Source organism: Halichoerus grypus, chromosome 11, assembly GCF_964656455.1.
Source record: "Halichoerus grypus chromosome 11, mHalGry1.hap1.1, whole genome shotgun sequence".
In the NCBI taxonomy this organism is placed as follows: Eukaryota; Metazoa; Chordata; class Mammalia; order Carnivora; family Phocidae; genus Halichoerus; species Halichoerus grypus.
The window spans coordinates 55,275,997-55,299,046 of NC_135722.1; the positions used below are offsets into that span (position 1 = coordinate 55,275,997).

General features: G+C 54.3%; 1 protein-coding gene across 1 annotated transcript in view; it reads right to left on the reverse strand.

The window, feature by feature from the left end:
* Positions 1–23,050, reverse strand: part of LOC118529855 (guanylate cyclase D-like) — a 39,649-nt gene that overhangs the window by 9,129 nt on the left and 7,470 nt on the right. The window contains exons 4-14 of the mRNA XM_036082858.2: positions 22,680–23,034; positions 19,083–19,167; positions 18,322–18,418; positions 18,110–18,238; positions 16,713–16,787; positions 13,989–14,165; positions 13,597–13,753; positions 13,170–13,319; positions 9,678–9,826; positions 6,408–6,571; positions 5,783–5,975 (exon numbers count right to left, since the gene is read on the reverse strand). Coding sequence (XP_035938751.2) covers positions 5,783–5,975; positions 6,408–6,571; positions 9,678–9,826; positions 13,170–13,319; positions 13,597–13,753; positions 13,989–14,165; positions 16,713–16,787; positions 18,110–18,238; positions 18,322–18,418; positions 19,083–19,167; positions 22,680–23,034 — 1,731 coding nt within the window. The remainder of the gene's footprint in view (positions 1–5,782; positions 5,976–6,407; positions 6,572–9,677; positions 9,827–13,169; positions 13,320–13,596; positions 13,754–13,988; positions 14,166–16,712; positions 16,788–18,109; positions 18,239–18,321; positions 18,419–19,082; positions 19,168–22,679; positions 23,035–23,050) is intronic.

Sequence of the window (23,050 nt, forward strand, 5' to 3'; positions counted from 1 at the left end):
TTGGTTATCAGAAGGGAGGTGGCTGGGGGGGGGGGTGGGTGAAACAGGTGATGGGGGTTAAGGAGGGCACTTGTGATGAGCACCGGGTGTTGTACGGAAGTGTTGACTTACTAAATTCTACACCTGAAGCTAATATTACACTGTATGTTACCTAAAAAAAAGTTTTTTAAAAGACTTTATTTACTTATCTGAGAGAGAGCACGAGCAGGGGTGGGGCAGAGGGAGAAGCAGGCTTCCCGCTGAGCAGGGAGCCCGATGCGGGGCTCGATCCCAGGACCCCGGGATCATGACCTGAGCCAAAGGCAGACGCTTAATGACTGAGCTACCCAGGCACCCACCAAAATTTTTTTTAAAGGAACTAGGCTCATTATAGTCGCTCAATGGATGGAGACTTCTGTCACCACCACCATCATCATCATCATCATTTCCTTGGCTGATGGTGTCGGAGATGAAAGAATCCCAGAATCCCAGAACTCAGAGGGACTTTAAAGGCCTCCCATCTGCCTCCTCAGTGGCTGGCCTGGCCTGCTTGCATCTGTTAATAGGAAAGTTCCCCCTTCTAGAGGTGGCTGCTTCTTCCTCTAGGTAACTCTGGTTTGGACCCAGATGTGTACTGTGGCTTTCTCTGCCACCGGCCAGGCCAGCCAAGGTGAAGAAAGTGACGCTACCTCACCCCACCCCCCAAGTCTTTCCCTCTCCAGGCTCAAGAGTCCAGTTCCTGCGCTGCATCTCCGGCAGCCAGCAAATACCTCCTGGACCTGGGGAGCAGAGCTGTCCTTCTGGCGCCGCACATCTGCTCTCCCTCAGCACCCGGTGGGCAATAATAATTATAATAATAATACATCCCCTGCCCAAAGGGGGCATTGTAATTCAATAAATCTCTCCCACATTTGCTGTGGACTGTGCCCTACTCCCTATGCCCCCCAAACCTCTCCCCTACCCAGGCTATCTATCTCTACCCCACCACCAGGCAGTGATCTGCCCTAATCATGCCACATTCTGTTTAGATAATTTGCTCCCAGTGGGCTGGCAGTCAGGAACTCCCATGACTTACAGAATTTCCTGACTAATTCCTAGCTGTTGCTCCTGGTGCCCCATGCTTCCACCAACGGGAACCTTTCTGCCGTCCGCAGAGACACTCCGTGCTTGCTTGATGGCCTGGCCCCTCTGCCTCAAATGCTCTCTCTCCTGTCTGCTGAGATCCAAGCCCTCCATCAGCCCAGCTCCCACTTCATCGAGTCCGTAAAATCTTCCAGGTCACCAGATGCTTCCCTCCTCGGGGCTGTGAGCTCCCCCTCCTTCTCCATCACCTGCTCTTGTCCACCCAGCGCTAGTGGGCTGGCGGTGAATGTGGCAGGGGTCAGGGACATGGCTAGTCCCCTCTGTGTACATTTTCCACAGAGGAGAAAGACCTCCCACCCCTGTGCCCCGGGAGGGAAAAATAGGAGTGAGGCCCAGCTTTCCCTCTGCCCACCCACTTCTTCCCCACAGGAGGAAGAACCCGTGATCTGCCTGGCAAGGTTGGAAGGACTAAATGCTTAAGAACTTGGATAGCAGCTATTACATGCCAGACGCTGTTCCAAACCCTTCACAAATATCAATGCATTAGACCTTCGCAAGAATCCTACCAACTCACAGGGGGACAGTGGGCCAGAGAATTAAGTCACTTGCCAACATCACACAGTGCAGATCTGAACTTGGTCAGTCCAGCGCCAGAGCCCGTATGCTGTGCTGCCTCTTGATACACAGGGCTTGGGTCCGTTCCCTCTCTGTTTTGGGGAGCGTGCCTGCTGTGTGGGGTTTCCCTCTGCTACTGCCCTGCACGTGGTCAGCACGTGCGTGTCGGTCAGCCCCGCCTCCCGGAGGCAGCCCCGGAGACCTACAGTGCGCTGGCCCCGCTTCTAGCCGCCAAGCGTATGGCTGCAGTTCGGGGACAGTACGTCTGCTCTGGGGACCCAGCGCTGCCTCAGTTGGGTGACCCAAGGTCCAGACTGGGGAGGAGGAGCATGGTGGTTTCTCTAAGCTGTTACCCTGACCTGTAGCCCTCCATCTGCCTGCCACCTGAGCTGGGAGAGTTTGGTGTCATTTAGTAATCACCCCTACAACTCCAGTGACAGAAAGGTGACCAGGCACAGGCCCCACTCTCTAGGAGCTTGGATCCATAATCATGATCACTCAAAGGCTCCTATGATCGTGGGCACTCAGCCGCAAGCAAGGGTATACACAGGTATACACAGGTGTGGTCCTTTTGCAGATGGGAGAACACAGCCAGAGGAGAAGGGAGGGCAAAGGCTTCCACACTAGCAAACACAGATGTGCATTCCAGCTCCACCACTGACTTGCTGTGTGACCCTGGGCTAGTTACTCACCTCTCTGAACCTGTGTTGCGTCTGAAGGGATAACGGCCTCTGCCGGCCATTGCAAGGGTTCACGAAATCCCCTGTGATAGTCCCTAGGTTGGGCCAGTCCTCTGTAGAGGCTTACCTAGCGCTGGCCCCACCCCCGACCCCTGCCCCGTTCTGTGCTTTCAGCGGGAGGCCTCAGCACCCGCACATGGTGGTGCTCGGCAGCATCGGCATCACGCTGGTGAAGGAAGGGGCCATAGCATTTCCTCTCACATTGCTTGATTGGCGAAACCATGCTAAGCCATAGGCACTTTCCCCTCTGTTTTACAGATGGGAGCGTGAGACTCAGAGAGGTCAAGTGATTTGCTCAGGGTCCGCTTGGCAGCATGGCCAAGGCCGGTCTCACCCGCAGGGGCTGAGTGGCTGGGGTAAGTCCGCTCCGCCCCTGTAGCCCACATGGGCTTGGCGCTGGAGCTGCGTCCATAAAGTGCTCATTCAGTGTGCGCTGGCAGGGGATCACAAACCCCAGCGGAACCAGGAAATGATCACCTGGCTGCCTCCCAACCCAGACGGGATTAAAGAGCAGTAACCAGATCCTGCTGGGGTTGGAGGGGAAACCGAGGCGGATGGTGTGAGTGATGAGAGACACACTTGCACATCGTCAGCAACAGGCTGCCTGTTTCCCCACATCTGGAGGGGTGTGCAGGCCTTGTTTTATTTCATTTCATTCTGCCAGAAAGATGCAGACCTCTTGGCCAGGGTTCAGAGCAGATCAGAAAGCATGATTCAGAGCTGGGAGGGACACATGTGTGAGAAAAGATTAGCAGGAGAGGAAAAGACAAGGCCAGGGGTGACTCAGGGCACATCAAAGCCACGGGGCTCAGCAAGACGAGATGAGAGATGAGGCATCTTTTCCTGGGGCCCACGGGGCTAGGGCGGCTCTGGAAGCAAGAGGGAAACTCAGCCAGCATGAGAGACAACACTCCGAACCAGGGGCCAGGGCAGGAGTGTGGGTTCTTGAGCAGGGAGCGGGAGGGAAGCTGCGTTCTTGGAATGTTGGTGGCTCGGGTCTCTGAGGCTCCGTGTGGGGCAGTGTGGTGTAGTGGACAGAGCCGGGCAGTGGTGGTAGGCATTGCAGATTCCTGGCTCTACCACCTACCAGCTGTGTGACCTTGGGCAAGTCACTTTCCTCTCTCTGGGCTTCAGCGAGCTCCTCAGTCAGTATCTATTTCCAGAGGACCTACGATGCGCTGGACATTGCCAAGCACTGGGGACAGAGTGATTTGGGTTTGAACCATAAAGTGTGGCTGTGCTATCCAGGGGTAGTTATGAGAGCACCGCACAGGAGCTCCTGACCATGTCTGGGAGGGGAAGGATGCTAACCTGAGACCAGAGGATGAGTAGGAGGGAGCCAGGTGAGGAGGAGGGAGAGCAGTGTCCCAGGAGGAGGCAATCACATGTACAGAGGCCTAGTGGCTCCGAGAGCAAAGCACGTGTGAGGGGTGCAGAGGTCTGCGTGGAGTGGCCAGTGATACCATTGGGGAGGTAGGTGGGGCCAGTTCCTGGAGGGTCTTGTAGGCCACTATGAACCTGTGGCTTTCTCCTGAGGATGTCCATGTCATGAGGATGGTGAGCCCCCCGAAGGGGGGGGTCTTGGGATCAGAATGCCCCATTTCAAATCTCAGCTCCACATCCCATCCCATTGGAAATACGTAATTAGATAAGCCCCTAATCACCCATTTCCTCTTCTATACATTAGGGGCACCACTACCTACCTCACAGATTGTTAGGATGGTTAAATGGATTAGTACCTATAAAGCACTTAGACTAGTGTCCAGTATACAGTAAGCACTCAATAAGTACTGGCAATTATTGTTGTTGGGATACTGTACATAGCGCTATCAGCAGACTGTCTCTGAAACTTCCCGCCCAGGCCTCCTGTCCATCCTGGCTTCCACCCCAGGGCCTGGCCCTCCCCTATCCCTGCCTCCCTGGAGGGCTGTGGCTGGAAGGGGACTGTGGGTCACAAAAGAAGGCTAAGGCCAGTGGAGTCTGAGTATGGCGGTTTCTGGGGAGCTCCCTCCCTATCCCACCCCCACTGTGTCTGAAGCAACCCAAGACCTCCAGCAACTGGATGAGAATAAGGGACAGGATTGGGGTGGGGTCCCCACAGCAGGCAGGGAGGGATAGGACGCTTGTCACTTTTACAATCTCAGTTTACACAGCATTCCTTCAAGAGGGTTAGGATCCGCCCATCATCTGTGAACCCCCCAGGGCTGGGGTCATCATTCCTGTTTTATAGGTTAGGAAACAGAAGTCCGGAGAGAGGAAGCCATTTGCCCGAAGGTACATGGATGCTGGTGGCCAAGCTGGGACTCAAACCCAGGATGGAGAGATGCACAGGGACTAGATCGGGGAAGGTCTTGACAGCTCTGCCCCTGGTCCTCTCTCCAGTGTCCCCCAGCCACCACCCCCTCCACCACTGGCCCACTTCATGTCCAGCCATTTCAACCCATTCAGTACTCCTCATCTCACTAGGCCCCTCCTCTTAGGGCTCGAGCTTTGGCACATTATTCCCCCATGGTTTGCCTGGAGCAACCACACCCAGACTGGACAGCACTAGGAAGACAGCACCTCCTCCAGGAAGACTTTCTTGCTTTTTACTCGACACATCTATCCCTAGCTGGATTGGGGGCCCACTCAGCCTCCTCTGCCTGCCCTGATCATCACTTTGACTCTTTCATCTACAGCACTGAGAGCTCCCGGAGGGGAGGCACAGGAGATGACTCGTCTGTTGGCCCTTGCCCAGCACAGGTGGAGTTTATTTTCTCCCCTTCGAATCTGGGTTGGCCTTTTTTGTCAAGTAAACTCTATGCCCAATGTGGGGCTCGAACTCATGACCCTGAGATCAAGAATTATATGCTCTACTGACTGAGCCAGCCAGGTGCCCCTGGGTTGGCTTTTTGACTTACTCGACCAGTAGAATATGTCAGACATGGCCACATGCCCAATCCCAGCTCAGACCTCCAGAGGATTCTGTGTTTCTGCCTTCTCTCTCAGAACCCTGCCACACCATGGGAATGATACCAACCAGCCTGCTTGAGGTTGACAGACCATGTGGGCTAGAGCTGTCCCATTCAAGGTTCCAGAGATGTGAGAGAGCCCAGCCAAGATCAGCAGAACTTTCTATCTCACCCACAACTGCCCACAGATATATGAGTGGTTCAGCTGAGTCCAGAGAACTTTCTAGCTGACCTATAGGTTTGTGAGCAATAACAAATGCTTATAATTTTACACTACTGGGTTTCGGTATTATTTGTTACACGGCAATAGCTAACTGATAAAAACACACAGATAAATGACCAGAAGTGAATGTACGACACAAATAGAGCAGTAAAGGAAGGAGGGATGCAATACCGGCCTCCTGGTCTCCTCACCTTGTACACATCGTGGCTTCCCAGAACAGCATCGAACAGTGTGTAGAGGTCGTTGAGCAAGCCTACCACCTCAATGGGCTCACTCAGGGCTGAGATGATGGTGAAGCCCACAATGTCACTGAAGTATATGGTGACCTGGTCAAAGTACTCTGGCTCCACAGCTGTCCCCATTTTCAGAGCTTCAGCCACAGACCTGAAGGAATGGGAAGGACCAGAGTCCCAAAGTGGGAGGACCCCCTTCCCACAGTTTGGAGCTGAGGGAGGGATCTCGGGAGGAAATGCCTGGGTTGAGCATCAGAGGATCTGGGTCAGGTCTGCTTGTGTGCTGGCTGCCCTCCAGCAAATACCTGTCCCTCTCTGGACTTTACTTCCTCTGAAGTCAGATGGGGGACACTGCGCCCTCTCCTTGCTCTCAAGGGAGCGAGGTAGCAGAATTAATACTTAAAAGCCCAGCATAGTGCCTGGTACATATAAGGGCTCTGTGAAAATATGTTAGATAAATAAACAATGAATAAATTGAATGAATTCATGGAGCCCAGATTTACTGAGCACTTACTCTGTCCCAGGTCCCAGGCTCAGAGCCACTGAGGCTAGAGGCACAATGAAGTCCTAAGGGGCCACTCACAGAGGGAGCATCTGAGAGAGCAGCCTCTCTGTCTTCTGCCTCTCCAGCTCCAGTTCCTCAGTCCGCTCCTGGATCAGGTCCTCCAGGTTCTGGGAATACTTTTCCAGCATCCACAGCATAGAGTCAGCAACACTGGTCTTCTTGCCTTGATTGATGCTTTTGAACTGAAAATGGAACAAAAATCGCAATTCATCCATGAAGGTCAGCACACTCACTCTCAGGTTGGAAATCTCAGCCACAGGAATGAAGCAGACATAGTCCCTGCCCGGAGGAGCTCCACTGGTGGGGAGCAGATATGGAACAGACAAGGGATGGCGGCTCCAACAAGAGAAAGCACAGACAGCTGGGAGGAAAAGTGAGTTAGTTCTCTATGAGGCAGGTAGTCAGGGAGATGACTTTACAAAGGAGCCTATGCCCAGCATAGCATTACCACTGCTCTGGTTCTCACAACAACACTGTAGAAGAGACATTCTTTGTTCTTCTTAAAGATGGATGGATGGATGGATGGGCAGATGGGTAGATATGATGGATGGAAGGATGGATAGGTGGATGAACAGATGGGTAGATAGAAACGATGTATGTAGATTATTTATGTATATAATCATTTCTACCTCTCCATTTCTCTCCTTGTTCAAAAAAACTTTTTTACAAAAGAAAATAATACATAGGTAAGGATACTGGGACCAAAGAAGAATAAATGCATGCTCTTTTGGTCCAGCAAAATGCATGCTAGAAGTTGGTCACAATTTTGAATATGAGCTTCCTAGCAACAAAGCAAAGAAGGAAATAGAGATTACACAACCCACAGAGTCCATGAGACAGTGGAGCCTTAAGGTGGTTGCTCAAAAGAAACACAATTACTGCTCTTTGCTGCACAGAGAGAAATAACTCACATAGGTCTTCATAAGAGGACATTCATGTGTGGTCATAAATCATACGTTCCATGAAAAACTTGCAGGAAATATGGCAGTGTGTTCCCTAAGGAGGTTTACTAGAACCTTCCCCAATCTGGTTCGCAGCTTTCCAAAGTGCAGTCAGTGGGAGACGCAAATTAATGATGGTCAAAGTGAAGGAGTCCACTCCTGTCTAAATCCAGCAGCTTAGCATTTGTATGCGTGTGTGTGCGTGTGTGCGTGCGCGCGGGCGTGTGTGTGTAGGTGTGCATATCCAGCCTCCATCAATACCAAACATCTGTAAGGTGGGGAGCGGCAGCAGCCCCTAATGCCCACCTACTTTGTATTGCCCGTTAAAAGCAGAGGCGCAAGCTTTAAAGGTCAGTCGGGGTGGGCACGGCAGCTGCTGACCTTGAGACACCAAGGACACAATGCTGACGGGCAGCTCACCTCCGCAAGGAAGGCCCCCATTATACAAATGAAAACACAAAGGATCTGAGAGGTAAAATACATGCCAAGGACCTCATAAGGGTGGAACTGACTTTCAAACTGAGATCTTTCCTCTGTTAATTTTATCAGCAGCCACCCCACTGAATTATTTTAAAATTTGGGATGTGTTTTCCATTGTTTCCCTCGGGTTGCCCAGGAACACAATCATAGGATTTGCAAATAGCAATCATTTTCTTCTTCCTTTCTAATATTCATCTTCTTGTTTAATTGCATCAGCTGGTACTCCCAGAACAATGTCAAGTGAACATGAACCCAAGCCCTTGGGCTTCGAGGTCAACGTTCTTTCTCTAATGCCTCGCTCACTCTCTCAGAGAACCATCATGTTTTTAACTTCGTTCTCTCACTTGATGGTCACTCCAGTATGGCAAGTGGGGCCAAAGTTCGTCTTTCTGGGCAACTTTTAGGGAGGTTGAAGCTCAACAGAGCAATCAACTTGCCCAAGGTCAAGGAGGTGAACTGAAGCATAGATGTGAAGGCAGGCATTCTGGCCCTTGGCCCCCACAGTGTGATGCAGTTTCCACCCTCATGCTGTCTCTCACGTGCCCGTGCCTGCCTTCTCTGCCCCAGAGCCTTGGGCAGGATCTTTCCTCACAGTCACCCAACACTGGCCACCACAGTCTCTGATCCCTGGATAGATCCCAGGCTCGTGTTTGAAGAATTGGCTGCTGGTCCTAGCTCTGCAACCCGCCCTCACCGTGGCCACTGAGAGCTCATTTCCTCTGAGACCCAGATTTCTGTGGGATGGGGACACCGCCCCTGAGGCCAGAGCTGAGGTGGGGAGAGGGTGTGGGAAGTCAAGGGATGTGGGGTGGGTTCTCGGAGGACACCTGTGCATTTCTCCTGTCTGTCTTCCTGGATCTCGCTCCCTCGTCACCTGTCTGGACGCCCCTCTCGCTCGCTGAGCCTCTCCTTGGCAACGTGCCACCGTGGCTGGGGAGTGGAGGGGAGGAGGGGAGGCACGAAGCTGTCATCTCAGGCTTGATGGGTTGGTCCCGTGGGAGCCATTAGCCAGCTCAGTCAGGCCCACACACTCCACCTCCACCCTGCAAACTCGTACGGGCTTGCCTCACCCCTCCAGCTGCAGTTCCCAAGGCAGGCCGGGGGCGGGGATGCACCCGTGCCCCTCACAAATTCCACTCACGGACAAGGGGCACCAGGGCTGCCTCCACGGCCACAAAGGGCCTCTGCTGTGGTGCCGGGGACCCCAGGGAGGGTCGCAGTTTCCAGCACCAGCTCTGCAGACAGACAAACCCGAGTTTGGATTCCAGCCCCACTTTTCACTCCCTGCGTTACCTTGGGGGAGCCCCTCACCTCTCTGTGCCTCAGTTTCTCTCCTAGGAAGCCAAGATAATACGGGTACTTCTTTGGAGGGCTATTATAAGGATTAAATGAAGTGAGCATAACACTTAGCATGGGGCGTGGCACTTAGGAAGGCACTCAACAAACATCCCTGGAACACAGGGTTCTGAGAAAGTTTTCCTCAGAGGCTGGACCTCAGGCCCAGCCCTCCAGAATGGTGGTGCTGGGGGCGCCTGGGTGGCTCAGTCTGTTAAGCGTCTGCCTTCAGCTCAGGTCATGGTCCCGGGGTCCTGGGATCGAGCCCCACATCGGGCTCCCTGCTTGGCGGGAAGCCTGCTTCTCCCTCTCCCACTCGCCCTGCTTGTGTTCCCTCTCTCTCTGTCTCTCTCTGTCAAATGGATAAATAAAATCTTAAAAAAAAAAAAAAAAAAAAGAATGGCGGTGCTGGCCTGCGCACCCTTACTACATAGGATTTCTTGGCTCCAGCGGTAATGTCTGGCTCCCACTGGGCAAAGTGAGGTGAACTAATGAGCCATTTCGTGTGAGCACTGGCCTGGGGAGCACTGACCTGGGTGTAGATCTGGTCTAGGCTGGGTCTGTCCTCCGGAGCCTCCTCCCAGCACTGCTCCATCAGCTGGATACACTCTGGTGGCCCATGGTCAGCAGACACCAGGGGCCGGCACAAGGGAGGGGGTGATACCACCTTCCTGATGATTTCTGCAATAAACACCATGTGCATGATGGGCTCGTGGTCCCCAGCAAGGCTCGTGGGAAGGGGTTGGCCTGGGGTCCTGAGAGAGAAGGCAGGGGAGGCCTTTGGGGGTGCAGGTATCGGGCCCTGAGGGTATTCCTTGGCTCCCCTGCTCTGTACCCCAAGGCATGCTGGCCAGCGGACCCAGGATTGCCCAGGATGTGACCAGAGAAAGGGTCTCACGCTAGGAGCTGGAAGAGCAGGTTTTGAATTCTGGGTCTGTTACGACGTCGCCAGGAGATGGTGGACAAGACAGAGATCTCGCTAAGCCTCAGTCTTCCCATCTGTGAAATGAGCTTAATAAACTGCCTTCTTAAGAGGGGTGCAGAGGAAAGAGAGAACCTAGCAGGCTCTCCCCCACCCCCAAGCCCAGCTGCTGCTGCCAGCCAGCAATGCCCACCGATGTGCTTGAGACCTTGACGCTGTGGCTCTTTCCACCAGCCCTGTCACCTGGAGACTTTCTGGTGCCAGTTCCCGGGTAAGAAACAAGACTGTCTGCTTTCATTATCATCATCATTATTATTTTCCCAAGACAGCCCCCGCCATGATCTTCCCATCCCCACTCCCTGTAATAAAGACCACCAGACTAAGTCGAGGTCCAACAGATCCGTGTTCTAGCTCTGGCTCTGCCACTTGCCATCACTCTGTGCCTCAGTTTCCCCATCTAACAACTGCTCAAAAAAGCTCCGCCTCGGGAAGCTATTGGGGACACTGGGGGAGCTGCGAGATTCACAAGGGCACTGGGAAGAAGTGGGGCTGAGATCAGGAGGGGACTTCTAGATCCCCCACTGACGTTCTAAGTTATGTCACTTCTCTGAGCCTCAGTTTACTCATGTGTAAAAAGGGCATAAAGTAGTACAGACTTCCTAGGGCTGAGGGGTACAGCTGGCTACTCCCTGAGGAGGACTAGGACCCTCCTCTCTTGGCCGAGGAGGTGGGAGCCCTTAATGGCACTGAGAAGAACTTCTTTCTGGATTTCAATCCCCTCCCTGCTCCATGCCTGGTTGGGGACAGGGCATGAGTCCCTGTCTCATTTTACAGATAGGGAAACTGAGGCTCCTGGGAGTGAAGTAGCTCACGCACAGCTACAGGGCTGGTAAGAAGAAAACTCTAGATCTGAGCCTGATCTCTTCCTGCATGATTTTCTTCGCCCAGAGGCCTCCAGCCTGCAGGCATCAGACCCTGAGGGCCTCTGGGTAAAGGGTCTGGAAAGCTGCATGCAGATGGAATCAATAATACATCACACACGCACGTACAACTCTTTTTCAAAAAGTATTCAGATGGTGTTGGGATGAATAAAATACAAATCCATTTCAAAGTGTTGCTGATTTCAGAGCAGATTCTGTCTTTGGGTATTGTCTCGGTGAGCGGATATTAAAAATCAAATAGTAGCATGTGACATTCAAGTGGAGTCCTCGTACGTGAACATGCTGAAAGCCACCAGCCCAGGCCAGGCTGGGTCTCGCGTTCCCTCACCACGCCGGGCGCGCTGCCCACGCCCAGTCTGCACCGCATCACCGTGACTGAGGGGCCATGTCAGTGGCTGCGGGAGGGGGCTGCCCATCCAGCTCTGTGGGAATGTGCTCCACGGATGGATGGCTCCAGGAGATTTGAGAGCAAGAGCACGGACCCACTGCTTCCCGCTGAGAAGTCCCTTCCCTTCTCTGAGCCTCACTCAATTATCCCAAAAGAATGCCCTCACCCCCTCACAAGGTTGTCCAGTGGAATAATGCAGTTATTATTCTGGAAGCTGCAGGTACCCCCCACCACACACACACACACACACACACACACACACAAGATCTTGAAAAGATGTTATTTCTGAGAGCGAGGAGGGTCTGCTTCCAAGTTGGGAAGTCAGGAGAGAATGTGGGGTCCCCCATCAGCACATCCCTAAAACCACTCAGGCAAATATTTATAGAGTGCCCACCAAGGGCCAGGCACTTTGTGTAAAGAATTTCACTGAATCCTCACAACCACTCTGGGAGGCAGGTATGTTCTTCTAGCTGTCCCCCTGCTGCCTGTGTCCAGTCCAGACCATGTTTGGTCCCCATTTTACAGATCAGGAAACTGAGGCTCGGACCCTGAAAGGGATTTCAGACTTAGGTCAGTGTCCCCCAGTACCTGTGCTCTTTGCGTTTCCTCCCTGAGATCAGGGAGGGCACCCCCCGCCCAAGAAGGAGCAGGCCCTGGACTGACAGCCCAATCCAATGGTGACCATCCAAGGATTCCAGGCCTGGTCCCTTCCCCTAAAACCTCATGGAATCCAGGCCCAAGGGGCCGTGCCCTGACAGCCTGGCTTGCACACTCCGTCTGGCCGGTCTCCCCTCTCCTGGCGGGCAAATGTGGGGGGCCAGGCCGCTGAGGAGTGTTAAACAAATGGCCTGACAAGGGCCCCTCTCCTTCCCACTCCTCCACCTCATAAATCTGGGGCCTGGAATGCTCATTACTCACTGAGCAGTGCTTTGGTGGAGAAAGGAAGTGAGCCAGGCCTCCCTTGAATGAGATTATCCACTGGAGGTGGGAGGGGATGGAGGGCTCAGCTTTGTCGCTGCCCTGCACTGTGGCTGAGATGCCAGGCTGTCTGTGGGGACAGGTCCCTGGGACTGGACACAGGCAGCAGGGGGACAGCTAGAAGAACAACCCAGAGGGGGAGGAAATGTTTCTGAAGTTGGGCCCTGGCACTGGGGTCAGAGAAGAAAATGTCTAAGACCAGGTGATAATGAGGAAGGTATGAGTGAGGATCCTGCACACCTTGAAGGAGATGAGATGCTTTTGAAGGAGCCCCACCTGGACAGAGAAGCAAGCCCCCAAATACTGAGTGGCCTAGCCACATCCGACATGGGCCAGATGTCTGGCCCATTTTTTATTTCATCCCCATTTGAAAGATGAGAAAACTGAGGCTCGGAGAGGGGGAAGTGATTTGTGTAAAGTCTTGTAGTAAGTTAGTGACACAGCTGGGGAAAACTGAGGTCTGCATGAGCACAGAGTCGACACTAAGCAAGGGGGGTGGTTAGGGCATGAGCACCCACAGACACCGCAATGACCCTGGAAGAGGCAGAAGGGGGTGGAGGTTTTCTCCCAGAAACCAATGTCTTCAGCCCCAGAGCTGGTCAGCTGCCATTTTGGCAGAGCTGCTGAAGGCTGCCTGGCTTAAGCCAAAGAAACTCAATTCTCACGGTCAAACCAGGCCAAGTGTGTCTGTGTGGTTATTCCCAGGCCTGGATTTCCTGATGGCCACAGGGCTCCCCAGCTACATGGGGACTCCAGCCAGGGGAAGGCCGAGGAAGGAGGACAGGGGTGCTTTACCTTCTGCGGAGAGCCCCGAGGAGCTGTAGGGTGGGCCTCGCGTCAGCACCTCCTGCAGGATGATGCCGATGCTGAAGACGTCTGCTTTGAGGGTCCCCCGCCCAGGCGCCCCCGGCGTCCGCAGCAGCTCCGGAGCCGTCCATAGCAGCTCTGTGGTCACAGGGCAGGGCCACACCGTCCTCACCCACTGACCCCCGAGCTGGGCCGAGATGGGCGGGCACTTCACACATGTGGTGTCCTTGCCCAGGAGGATGTAGGTGCTTCTGTTCTCCCCCATTCACAGGCAAGGGGCTGGAGGCAGCTCAAGGTCACGCCACGGGAGGTGCTGAAGGATTGGACATCTCCCCCCTCCCCCTGCCTCATAAGCATCCGATTGAAACAGAGGCCTCAGAACCTACTGGTGGCCCCTGCCTACCCCTGAGCTGACCTTCTGGAGCTGGCCGGGGGCGGGGAGCCCGCTGAACATTCAGGAGCTCCGCATAACCGTGGTCAGTGACCTTGAGAACAAAGCGTCCATCCACCACACAGTTTCGGGACTTGAGGCGGCCATGAGGGAAATGCTGATGGTGCAGATACCGCATGCCCTGGAGTGGACATAATGGTGGTCCATAAGGCCTGTGATGAATGAAAGGGGCCCCTGGTCCTCTCAGAATCCCACAGACCCTAAAAACCCTTCCTGCCTCCTCTCACCTTTTCCCACACTGTTCAAGTTTTTCTTAGACAAAGTGGAAAGAGACCAGGTCTTGGAAATCTGAGCATCTCTTGTCTCCCTGCCCTCCCCATGGCCCCCGTAGTTCCAGACCCGGGGAGGGTTCTCACACGGATCAAATCCAGCAGCAGAGAGGCCTTGAAGGTCCAGTCCAGCCGCAGAGCCTCATTACGCAGCAGGTCCTCCAGGCTGCCCCGGGTACAGTGCTCCAGCACCAAAGCACTGACCCCAGGGGCTACAAAGATGCCCAGGCAGGCAGCAACATTCTCATGCCTCAGCTCCCGCATCTGTTGGGGCAATGGGCACAGTAGCAGCCCCCAGGGGCTTGTCGAAGGCTGGAGCAGGTACAACCCACATCTGGGCCTCCAGTGCTTAGCACCCAGCACAGGGTAGAGCACAGAGAGACACCAGAAATACTGGATGGATGGATAGATAAGATGGATATGTGGATGGATGGATGGATGCATGCATGGATGGGTGGATAGATAAATGGATGGATGGATGGATGATGGATAGATGGATGGATGGATGATGGATGGATAGATGATGGATGATGGATGGATGGATGGATGCATGGATGGATGGATGGGAGAATAAATGCATGGTTAGATGGATGGATAGATGGATGATGGATGAATGGATGGATGGATGCATGGATACATGGATGGATGGATAGATAAATGGATGGTTGGATGGTTGGATGGATGGATAGATGGATGGATGATGGATGGATGGAGGATAGATGAGATGATGGATGGATGGATGGAGGATGGATGGATGGATAGATGGACAGATGATGGATGGATGAATAAGTAAGTGAAAAACTGAGTGGAAATGTCATGGGTAAATAAGTAAGTTGTAGCCAACTCCATGGTATAGGCATCTAACCTGTTTCCCCAACCTAAGTGGCACCATGTACCTGAAAACGGTACATTCTCTCCCCCCAAGACTCAAGGACTGATGAGGAGAGGCAGAAGACCAGAAGGGATCAGCCTCAAGAAGAAAACAGCTTCCCTGATGGCTGCCCAGCAGGTCAGAGAGCTCCAACCCAACCAGCAATGCTAACATTTGTCCAAGCAAGAGAGACGGAAGCCTTGTTTGGTGTGGACCTCCTCACAAAAACAGTTCAAGGGTCAACTAAGTGGGGGAGACCTGAATATAAGTCACAATCATATTAATATATCTGGTGAGTTGAGAATGGCCTCAATCCTTTGACCCTCCTGATATTAAGAGGTGGGACATCTGTCCTTTCCCTTTGAGCGAGTTCTGTGATGGCTGTGACCAACAGAACATGGTAGAAGTGGTCTTGTGCATTTTGGGTCTGGTTCTTAGGACACTGGCAGCTTCTATTTTCTGTCTCTTGGAGCCCTCTCTGTTGGGGCCTTGAATGGCTATAAGAAGTCCCTCTACCCAGAGTCATCACGCTGGAGAGACCACGTGGAGAGGCCCTTAGACTACACAGAGTGGAAAGTCAGGTCTGGCTGAGCCCACTCTTCCAAATGCCCTGCCACGCATGTAAGTGACCAAGCGTGTAAGTAAAGCCATTGTAGGCCCTCTAGACCTGAGGTCAGCAAACTCTCTGCAAAAGTCCAGTTCGTAAATATTTTATGCTTTGCAAGCCATACAGTCTCTGTCACAAATACCTCGGCCATGTGAGGGCAAAAGCTGACATAGACAATATGTAAAGGAATGCGCATGAGTTCCAGTAAAGCTTTTTCTATAAAAACAGGCCTGTGGGCCGTAGTTTGCCAACCTCTGACAGCCCATTTAAAGCCTAATACCATTGAGTGACCCCCAACCAATGCCAAATAGAACCAAGGACTTGCTCAGCTGAGCCCTGCCCAAATTTCCTACCCATACAAGTATATCATAAAAATGATTGTTGTTTGAAACCACTACATTTCGTTACACGGTCACAGATAACCAGAACATAGTGAAGGTTCTGAAAAGCCCGATGGCTAACTCAAGCAATTTCCAAACTTATTTGACCACATCTGGGACTCTTTCTTTTAAGAAACATCTATTCACTCTGGTTGCAGGATGCCCACCAGGACATGCCTACCCTCGCCTCCAGTCACTTAATCTTTCCAAACTTGATTTCAGGTGGTGGTCATGTGGGAAATAATTATAATAAAATTCACCGTTTATCAAAGGCACACTGCTGAGCAGGGACAGTTCTAGGTTATTTCATATGTCCTCTCCAATCCTCATCCTTCCCCAGGAGTGGACTTCATTAGTTCCATTTTACAGGAAAGCTAAGCATTTCACGGAGGCAGAACTCTCCTTAGGACCCTCCTGACTAAATCCTGTGCTCTGTCCTCCAGCCCACAGTGCCTCTCAGGATGGTGGCAACCTCAGGAGTGAAGGGGCTCATGTGGTTAGTGATGAACAAGTGACTGGAAGCTCCCTGAAGGAAGGAGCCCTGTCCCTCTTCTCCACAGCTGTAGCCCCAAACCCAGAACATGGCCTGGCACGTAGGTGGTGCTCAGTACACAGTGAATAAATGGGTGGATGGGTGGAGGGTTGGAGGGCACGGGATGGGGTCCTTCGAGGGTGTTGATGATACTGATGGAAGGGACTGTGCCCCTGGTGGTCGTGGTGTTGGCCATGTTGGGGTGGTGACGTGACTTCAGGGACGCTGGCGTGTGAAGATGGCAGTGATGGTGTATAATAGTGGTTGGGGGGTCGGCCATGGGGCAGAGACTGTGACTATAGGAAGGACTCCTTCCGGAGGCTAGAAGCTTCTATGTTGAGTGGGGCCCACTCCATACCACTAGGGGTCTCCCGGCAGCACCCGCTCCACAGCCCACCTCCCACCCCCTCTGCAGCCCTACCTTTCTCAGGAGGCTGAGACAGGTGGGCCGCAGCTCAGGGGCAGCTTCAAACCTCTTCAGCCACACCCACTCTCCCTGTTAAGGAAGAACAAGAGTTTACCGCTGCTGGTCCCCAGCTGTGTGGCCTTGGGTAAATCCCTCGGTGTTTCTTGGCCTCAGCTTCTTCCCCATAAATGTATCCTTTCTGTGCGCTCCGAGCCAGGCAGAGCCTAGCCAGCGGAAACCAAAGTTAGACTTTCCCTTTGGTGGGGCGAAGCCAGGGGCCCGGCTTTGGCTGACAGACCTGCGTTCAGTCCTAACTCCGCCACTGTCTAGCTCTGTGACCTTGCATAAGTGACTTTGGTTCTCTGAGCCTCGTGTTCCAGCTCCAGAAAGTGAAGATGAGACCCACGCCCACAACGCAAGGCTAACAACTGGTGCATATAAAGCATGTGAGCTCCCAGTCTCAAGGTCAGCTTTACTCTGCAGGCCTCAGGCACCCATGACACCCCAAAGCCTGGGAAGTGACTGGGGTTGGGGAGGGCGGTCTGTGACCCAGGGCCTGTAGGAGAGGGGAGGGTGGGTGAGAAGGAAGCTTCGGGATGCGGCTCTGTCCTCGCCCTGGCCTGGCCCAGAGCTAGCTGCAGCCTCAGCCCTTTGTCCCCTGTCACTGATGGGTTTCTGGCTCCTCAGCCGCACCCACGGCCCGTCAGCTAACTCAGAGGAGCAGACAAAACACGCTATGTACATCATTAAGGCCTCCTTTCAGCATAAAAGAAAAAAGATGGGATTCCCCTGGAGAGAAGGTGGAAAAGAAGGAGCATGAGCCTCATGTCGCTTCCTGTACAGTTGGCCCGGCTCGTCAACCGTGAGTCACCGAGTATGAGAATGGGAGATACAGTGAATTGTCGAATTTGCGAACACAGCACCTGAGAAACCACAGCAACTTTAGAATCCTGCTGGTCTAATCTCTGACTTTGCAGCCTCCCTATCAGCTGGTGGCGAGGCTCTGCCCAGAGGCTGTCTGGGGCTGGGTGCCGGCCCACACCTCTGAGCCTCAGGGACCTGGGATCTCACTGTCCCTTGCCGAAACAGGTGGGACGGTGACCTAGGCTAGAAGCCCTGGGGTGGACCCATGCCGGGAGTGCTCAGGCCCAAGTGGCCAGGAACCGGTTGTTTCTCAAGGTCCGATCACGAACCATGCTGAACTGGGAGCTGGGAGTCCTGCTTCCCACTCTTACCATGCCACTGATTTGCTGTGGGACCCAGGAAGGTCACCGGTCCTCTTCAAGCCTCAGTTTCCCATCCCGTAACAGGAGTAGGGCATACCGACGACCAAGAGGCCATGGGCTCCCTCGGCTTCTCCCAAACTGACTGCAGCTCCTCAGGCCTGGACATGGGGTGGCAGAGGCCCTCACCTGGTACAGGGCCACATTGGTGGGCTCCTGGGGGGCCGGCAGGCTCCTGGCTGACCCCTGGGCCACCGAGCTCAGGCTCCCGCTGTCCACCGGACTCCTTGATTCGCTCACGCTGTCCATGTGCAGCCTCTGGAGGGAGCAGTCGTGGTCAAGAGCCTGGCCAGGCTTCAGTCAATGGCTTGCCCAGCCAACCCGGTGCCTGCCCCACCTACCCGTCTGCTTGGGGGCCGATGGATGAAGGTGAGCTCCTGGGCTGTCAGCAGGATCCGGTGGGGGCCCCGCACCAGCCGCAGCTGTTGGATGCCCAATCTGGAGGCAAGAGAAAGTGCAGGGCAGAGGGATGGCACACATGTCACTCCCACCTTGATCTGGTCCCTTAGACCTGCGCTGACCCCGGAGCCCTCTTCCTGTCTCCCCAGCAGTACCAGCTGGGCTGGGAGGGCACCGCTGAGCACTTCCTCCTACAGAGACCCTTGGCCCCAGCTCAGGGCTTGCCATCTGGCCTGATATGCCTGCTGGTCCCTAGCCTGCGAGTTCCCAAATTACCTGGAGGCTTTCTGAGGTGATCAGAGCCTGGGGTGAGGGCTGGGCGTGGAGGGCTACCCCTCCCAGGTATGGCTGAGGCTCAGGGAACACAGAGGACTTCAGACCCAGGAAGAATTGTTTTCAACGCTGAAGGGCCCAGGGAGTCATCCTGGTCCATGTTCATAACCTGAAGCTCAGCGAGGGACAGACCTGTGTAAGGTCCCAGACTTCTTCCCCAACTTTCAAACGGACCTTTTCGGGAGGCACCCCAGCCTCGACAGGGCCCTGACCGAGGCTCTAGGACGGACAGGAGTGCTGGGCAGTCCTGAGGTGCTGGGGTGGAGAATAGGAAAATCTCCTGCAGGTGGCCAGGTGTGCCTACGGAAGAGAGGCCCTGCAGGGTGGGGGGCACCGAGGGGCAGAATTAAGCTCCAGTGCAGAGTCTCACCTGATGAGGCAAGTGAGGGCCCCGCCGGCCAGCACCAGGAGACAGGCCAGGGCAAAAGCGAGGAGGCTGCCCGGGGGCTGTGCATCTGTGGGCGGAGTAGGGCGGATGTGAGTCCTAACAGTAGCAACAGCACAAGGCGGGCAGCCCCCTTCCCCCAGCTCCTGCACCTCGGCCTTGGCCTTCCTCTGGGAAATGGGAACAGAAGCCCCTACCCAGACCCTCCCCAGGGATGCGGCTCAGAACGGCCTCCAAGTGGGAAAGTCCTATCTGTGGACTGGTCATCACACACAGATACTGATTCCTAGCGTTTCTGTCTGGGTTCTTGGGCTCCCTGTCCCCAGGTCCCCATGGACCCTGCTCAGGTCCCATTATAGTCCTGATCATACTATGGTCTTCTGTCTCCTGGCATAGCAGGTCCCTTCCCACTAGACAGAGTAGCTTGATAGCAGGGCCTGTGTCTTCATCTCACTGTGCCTGGCACCCAACACAGGGCCTGGATGGGGCAGGTGCTGAATAAAAATTTTGTATCCCTCTCAATTGCTGTCCTACTTTTTACATCCTCCTTAGGATGGGCCACTTACTGTTTTGGCAGCCAGTCTCATTGTCCTTCACTCTGTTAGGAGAGCCCTACTTACACTGATTCCAAATCTCCAGCCCTCACGTCAGAAGTTGGCTTTGAAGAGGCGGCTAAGGATCACTGGGCAAGGTTGGGAGGGCTACTTGGTTTGGGCAACACCAGCACCCGCTTAAGGCGGGCAAGGAGGCTAAATGCCCAGCCCTGTTCTGGAGAAGGGACACTGACCTCTGCTGCCGCAGGGAGGGGGCCATCCCTTCCTCCTTCCTTGCCTCCTCCTGTCCTCTTGTTGGAGGACCAGCACTGCTGTCTGCCCCCTGCTGAGGCCCCCAATCTGAGTTAAGTCCATCATAATAATAGCAGCAAATACCTTGCAATCCTCTTATACTATCGTACTGCATGAAGCACCTGTTCTGAGGCTATTATGTATTTCAATTCGGTTATTCTGCACAATGATCTCTGGAAGTAGGTATGTCATGATCACAATTTGGCAGAAGAGGAAAGAGAGAAGTAACGGTCTGAGTGCCAGAGACTGGGTTCAAACCCAAGCAGTTTTGCTCTGGCCTCTGGGCTCCTCACCACCGCGCCATCCTAACACTCTCCCAGGCTCCGAGGGGCTAAGCTCTGAGGCTTAGTCTGGAGGCGACGAGGGAGCAAGCATACAGCCTGCGCAGAAAAGCATTCCGGGCCTAGAGGGCAGCGAGTGTCAAGGTTCTAAAGCAGGATCGGCCAGGTGTGATCGAGGGAGGGCAGGGCAGAGCGGGAGGAAGACGGGCCACGGAGCTGAGGGGCCAGGGTGCTGTGAAGTCCGAGGCCAGGACTCTGGCGTGACTCCGGGTGAGGCCACGGCTCTGCCGGTTCTGCTGGGGGCGTGCCCGATCTGATCACGGTTCCAAAGGATCCTCCAACCTGCCAGGTTGTGCAAGGACAAGGGAGAAGCAGGGTAGCAATCCAGCGAGAGATGATGAGGGCCTGGCTCGGGGAGGGTGCAGTGAGTAATGGGAACAGCTCTGCTTCTGCGCAAATTCTAAAAATGGAGCCCTCAGGGTGTGCTGACCGACCAGATGTGGGGTGTGAGGAGACAGAGGGTTCCTGCGCCTCTGGGAGGTTGGGGGGCCATTACCTGCAATGGGGAAGATGATGGGAAGCAGGCTGGGGGGCAGACCAGGAGTTCAGGGGCAGACAACATCAAGTCTGAGATGCCCACCAGACCTGCAGGTAGCATCTTACTGGACATGTCCAGTAGCAGGTGGGGCAGAGGCAGAGTGTGGGAGCCAACAGGCTGGAGACGTCAATCTGGGGGCCACAAGAATGGATGAGACGCCAAGGGAGTGAGTGCAGAGAGAACACAGAAAGGCTCAAAGCCCCGAGGCCACAGGAGTTGGTGGTAACAGGTCAGCACTGCAGGAGAACAGAAAGGTGCCAGAGAAGGAGAGGGGAGGCTGGAGAGCGACGGGGCGGCAGGGAGGAGGGAGTGGAGCTGACCGCTCCCTGGCTGAGCAAGGCACAGACTGACTGCTAGCACTGGGCCTCAGCCCCATGGAGGCCACAGGGGCCTCGATATGGCTGCTCCTGTTACGAGAGTGGTGGGTCCGTGGAGAGGGTGCAAGAGAAGAGAGGAAGTGACATTTAATCCCCTTAGCATGGACACCATTTCAAGGAATCTTGCTCCCAAAGGGAGTCAAGGAATATGGCGGAGGCTGAAAGGAGAGGTGAATGAATGAATCTCTAAGGTTAACATTTCAAGACAGAGATAATCAGAGAAAACAAAGAACGTGGCACATCCTCTTGCCAGCAAGACCCCTGAGACTCAGGGGGCAGGGAAGCCAGCCGTGGACAGGACAAGTCCAGCCAGTCCTGGGGTTCCTAAGTGCCCCCTGGGGGAGTGGTTTTCACTGAGAACCTGTGACCACACAGCCCCTTCCCATCTCCTCAAAGTACAAGCCCTGCTCCTGGGCTCTGCCTTGCCCCTCGTACAAGGACAAGCCGTTGAGGGTGCTAGGTCTTTGTTCCTATTTATACATGAGAGATGGACACCCAGAGAGGGTATGCAACTTGCCCAAGGTCACACAGCTAGTCAGCAGCAGCATTGGGCACATTTGCCCCAAAGCCCCTGCTGTCTGGTCTCTCAATCCATAATGTCTGATCAGTTGTACTGGAGATAATCATGACAATCCTGGGCTAGAGTGTGAGTTGCCATTTTCGGATCCCTGAGAGAAGACACATCTTGTGGCCGGGACTGCTACTCAAGCTCCCACCACCTCTTGGTGTCCCATCTCAGAGCCCTGTCCCAGAGCACCTGCCCTACCCTGTCCCCCGTTAGCTGGTGAGCTTCATCATGGGCGCTGGCTGTGAGCAGGAGTCTTATCTGCCATTGCATCCTCAATTCTCAGCTCGAGCTTAGGACACAGCGGATGCTCAATAAATGTTTGCTGACTGATGTGTTGAGTGAATGAATTGAAACCTGCTAGACAGTGAAGTCTGTGAGCCAGGGCTGGTGGAGGAGGATCTCCTGTGGGCTCCGTCAGCCCCTGGCTTCCCCATTCATCGCTCTGATCGCACTGTGTTGTGTTGTTTTCAGCTGTCCCTGTCTCTGCCACCAGAGAGAGGCCCCTGGAAAGCAGACCCTGGGGCTGGTCTTCAAGTACATCAGCTCTATGAGGGCAGGGACATCATTTCATTCACTCCTATATCCCTGGGGCTGTGCACAGTGCCTGACATGTGGGAGGTCCTCCAGCAGCATTTGTGGAAGACGAGGGGCAAAGAAACAATTGGGGGAAGTTAGCTTCGTGAGCTACCTGCTAGTCTAGGGAACAGGTGACACTGGTCCTCCCCAGCGTGGGACACACACCCTATGAACATAAAGCAATTCACCCAGGTGCTGTGGGGAGCACGGAAGAGGGGTCCCACGCCTGACAGGCAAGGTGGGGAGCACTCCAGGAAGAGGAAAATGCATTAGATGGATGGACAGCTAGATGGATGGATGGATGGATGGATGGATGGATGGATGGATGATGAATTACCTTTTATGCACAGCATATTGGGGTCAAACCAGCAGCTGGAGTCACGTGCCGGAGGGGCCCCTCCTGGAAAGTGTATGGCCCTGTCCAGGGGCTGCACTCGCCACGTGCCTGTGTCCAGAATGTGGGTGGGGACCAGCTGGCTTCCCCGACCATCTGTGTCCAAAATCACATACTGAGCCAGCCTCCTGCCCTTCTCATCCGTCCGGATCCTCTGGCTAAAGCCAGCCACGTTCAGAGCCCCTGTATGGTCCCCCAAGTGGGCCCCTGAGAGCCCAGCACCATGGCTTTGAGAGCGGTTCAGGGCATGGGCCAGCAGGACAACAGCATCATAGATGGTCCCAAAGAGCGGGGACACCTGTGGAAGAGAAGGT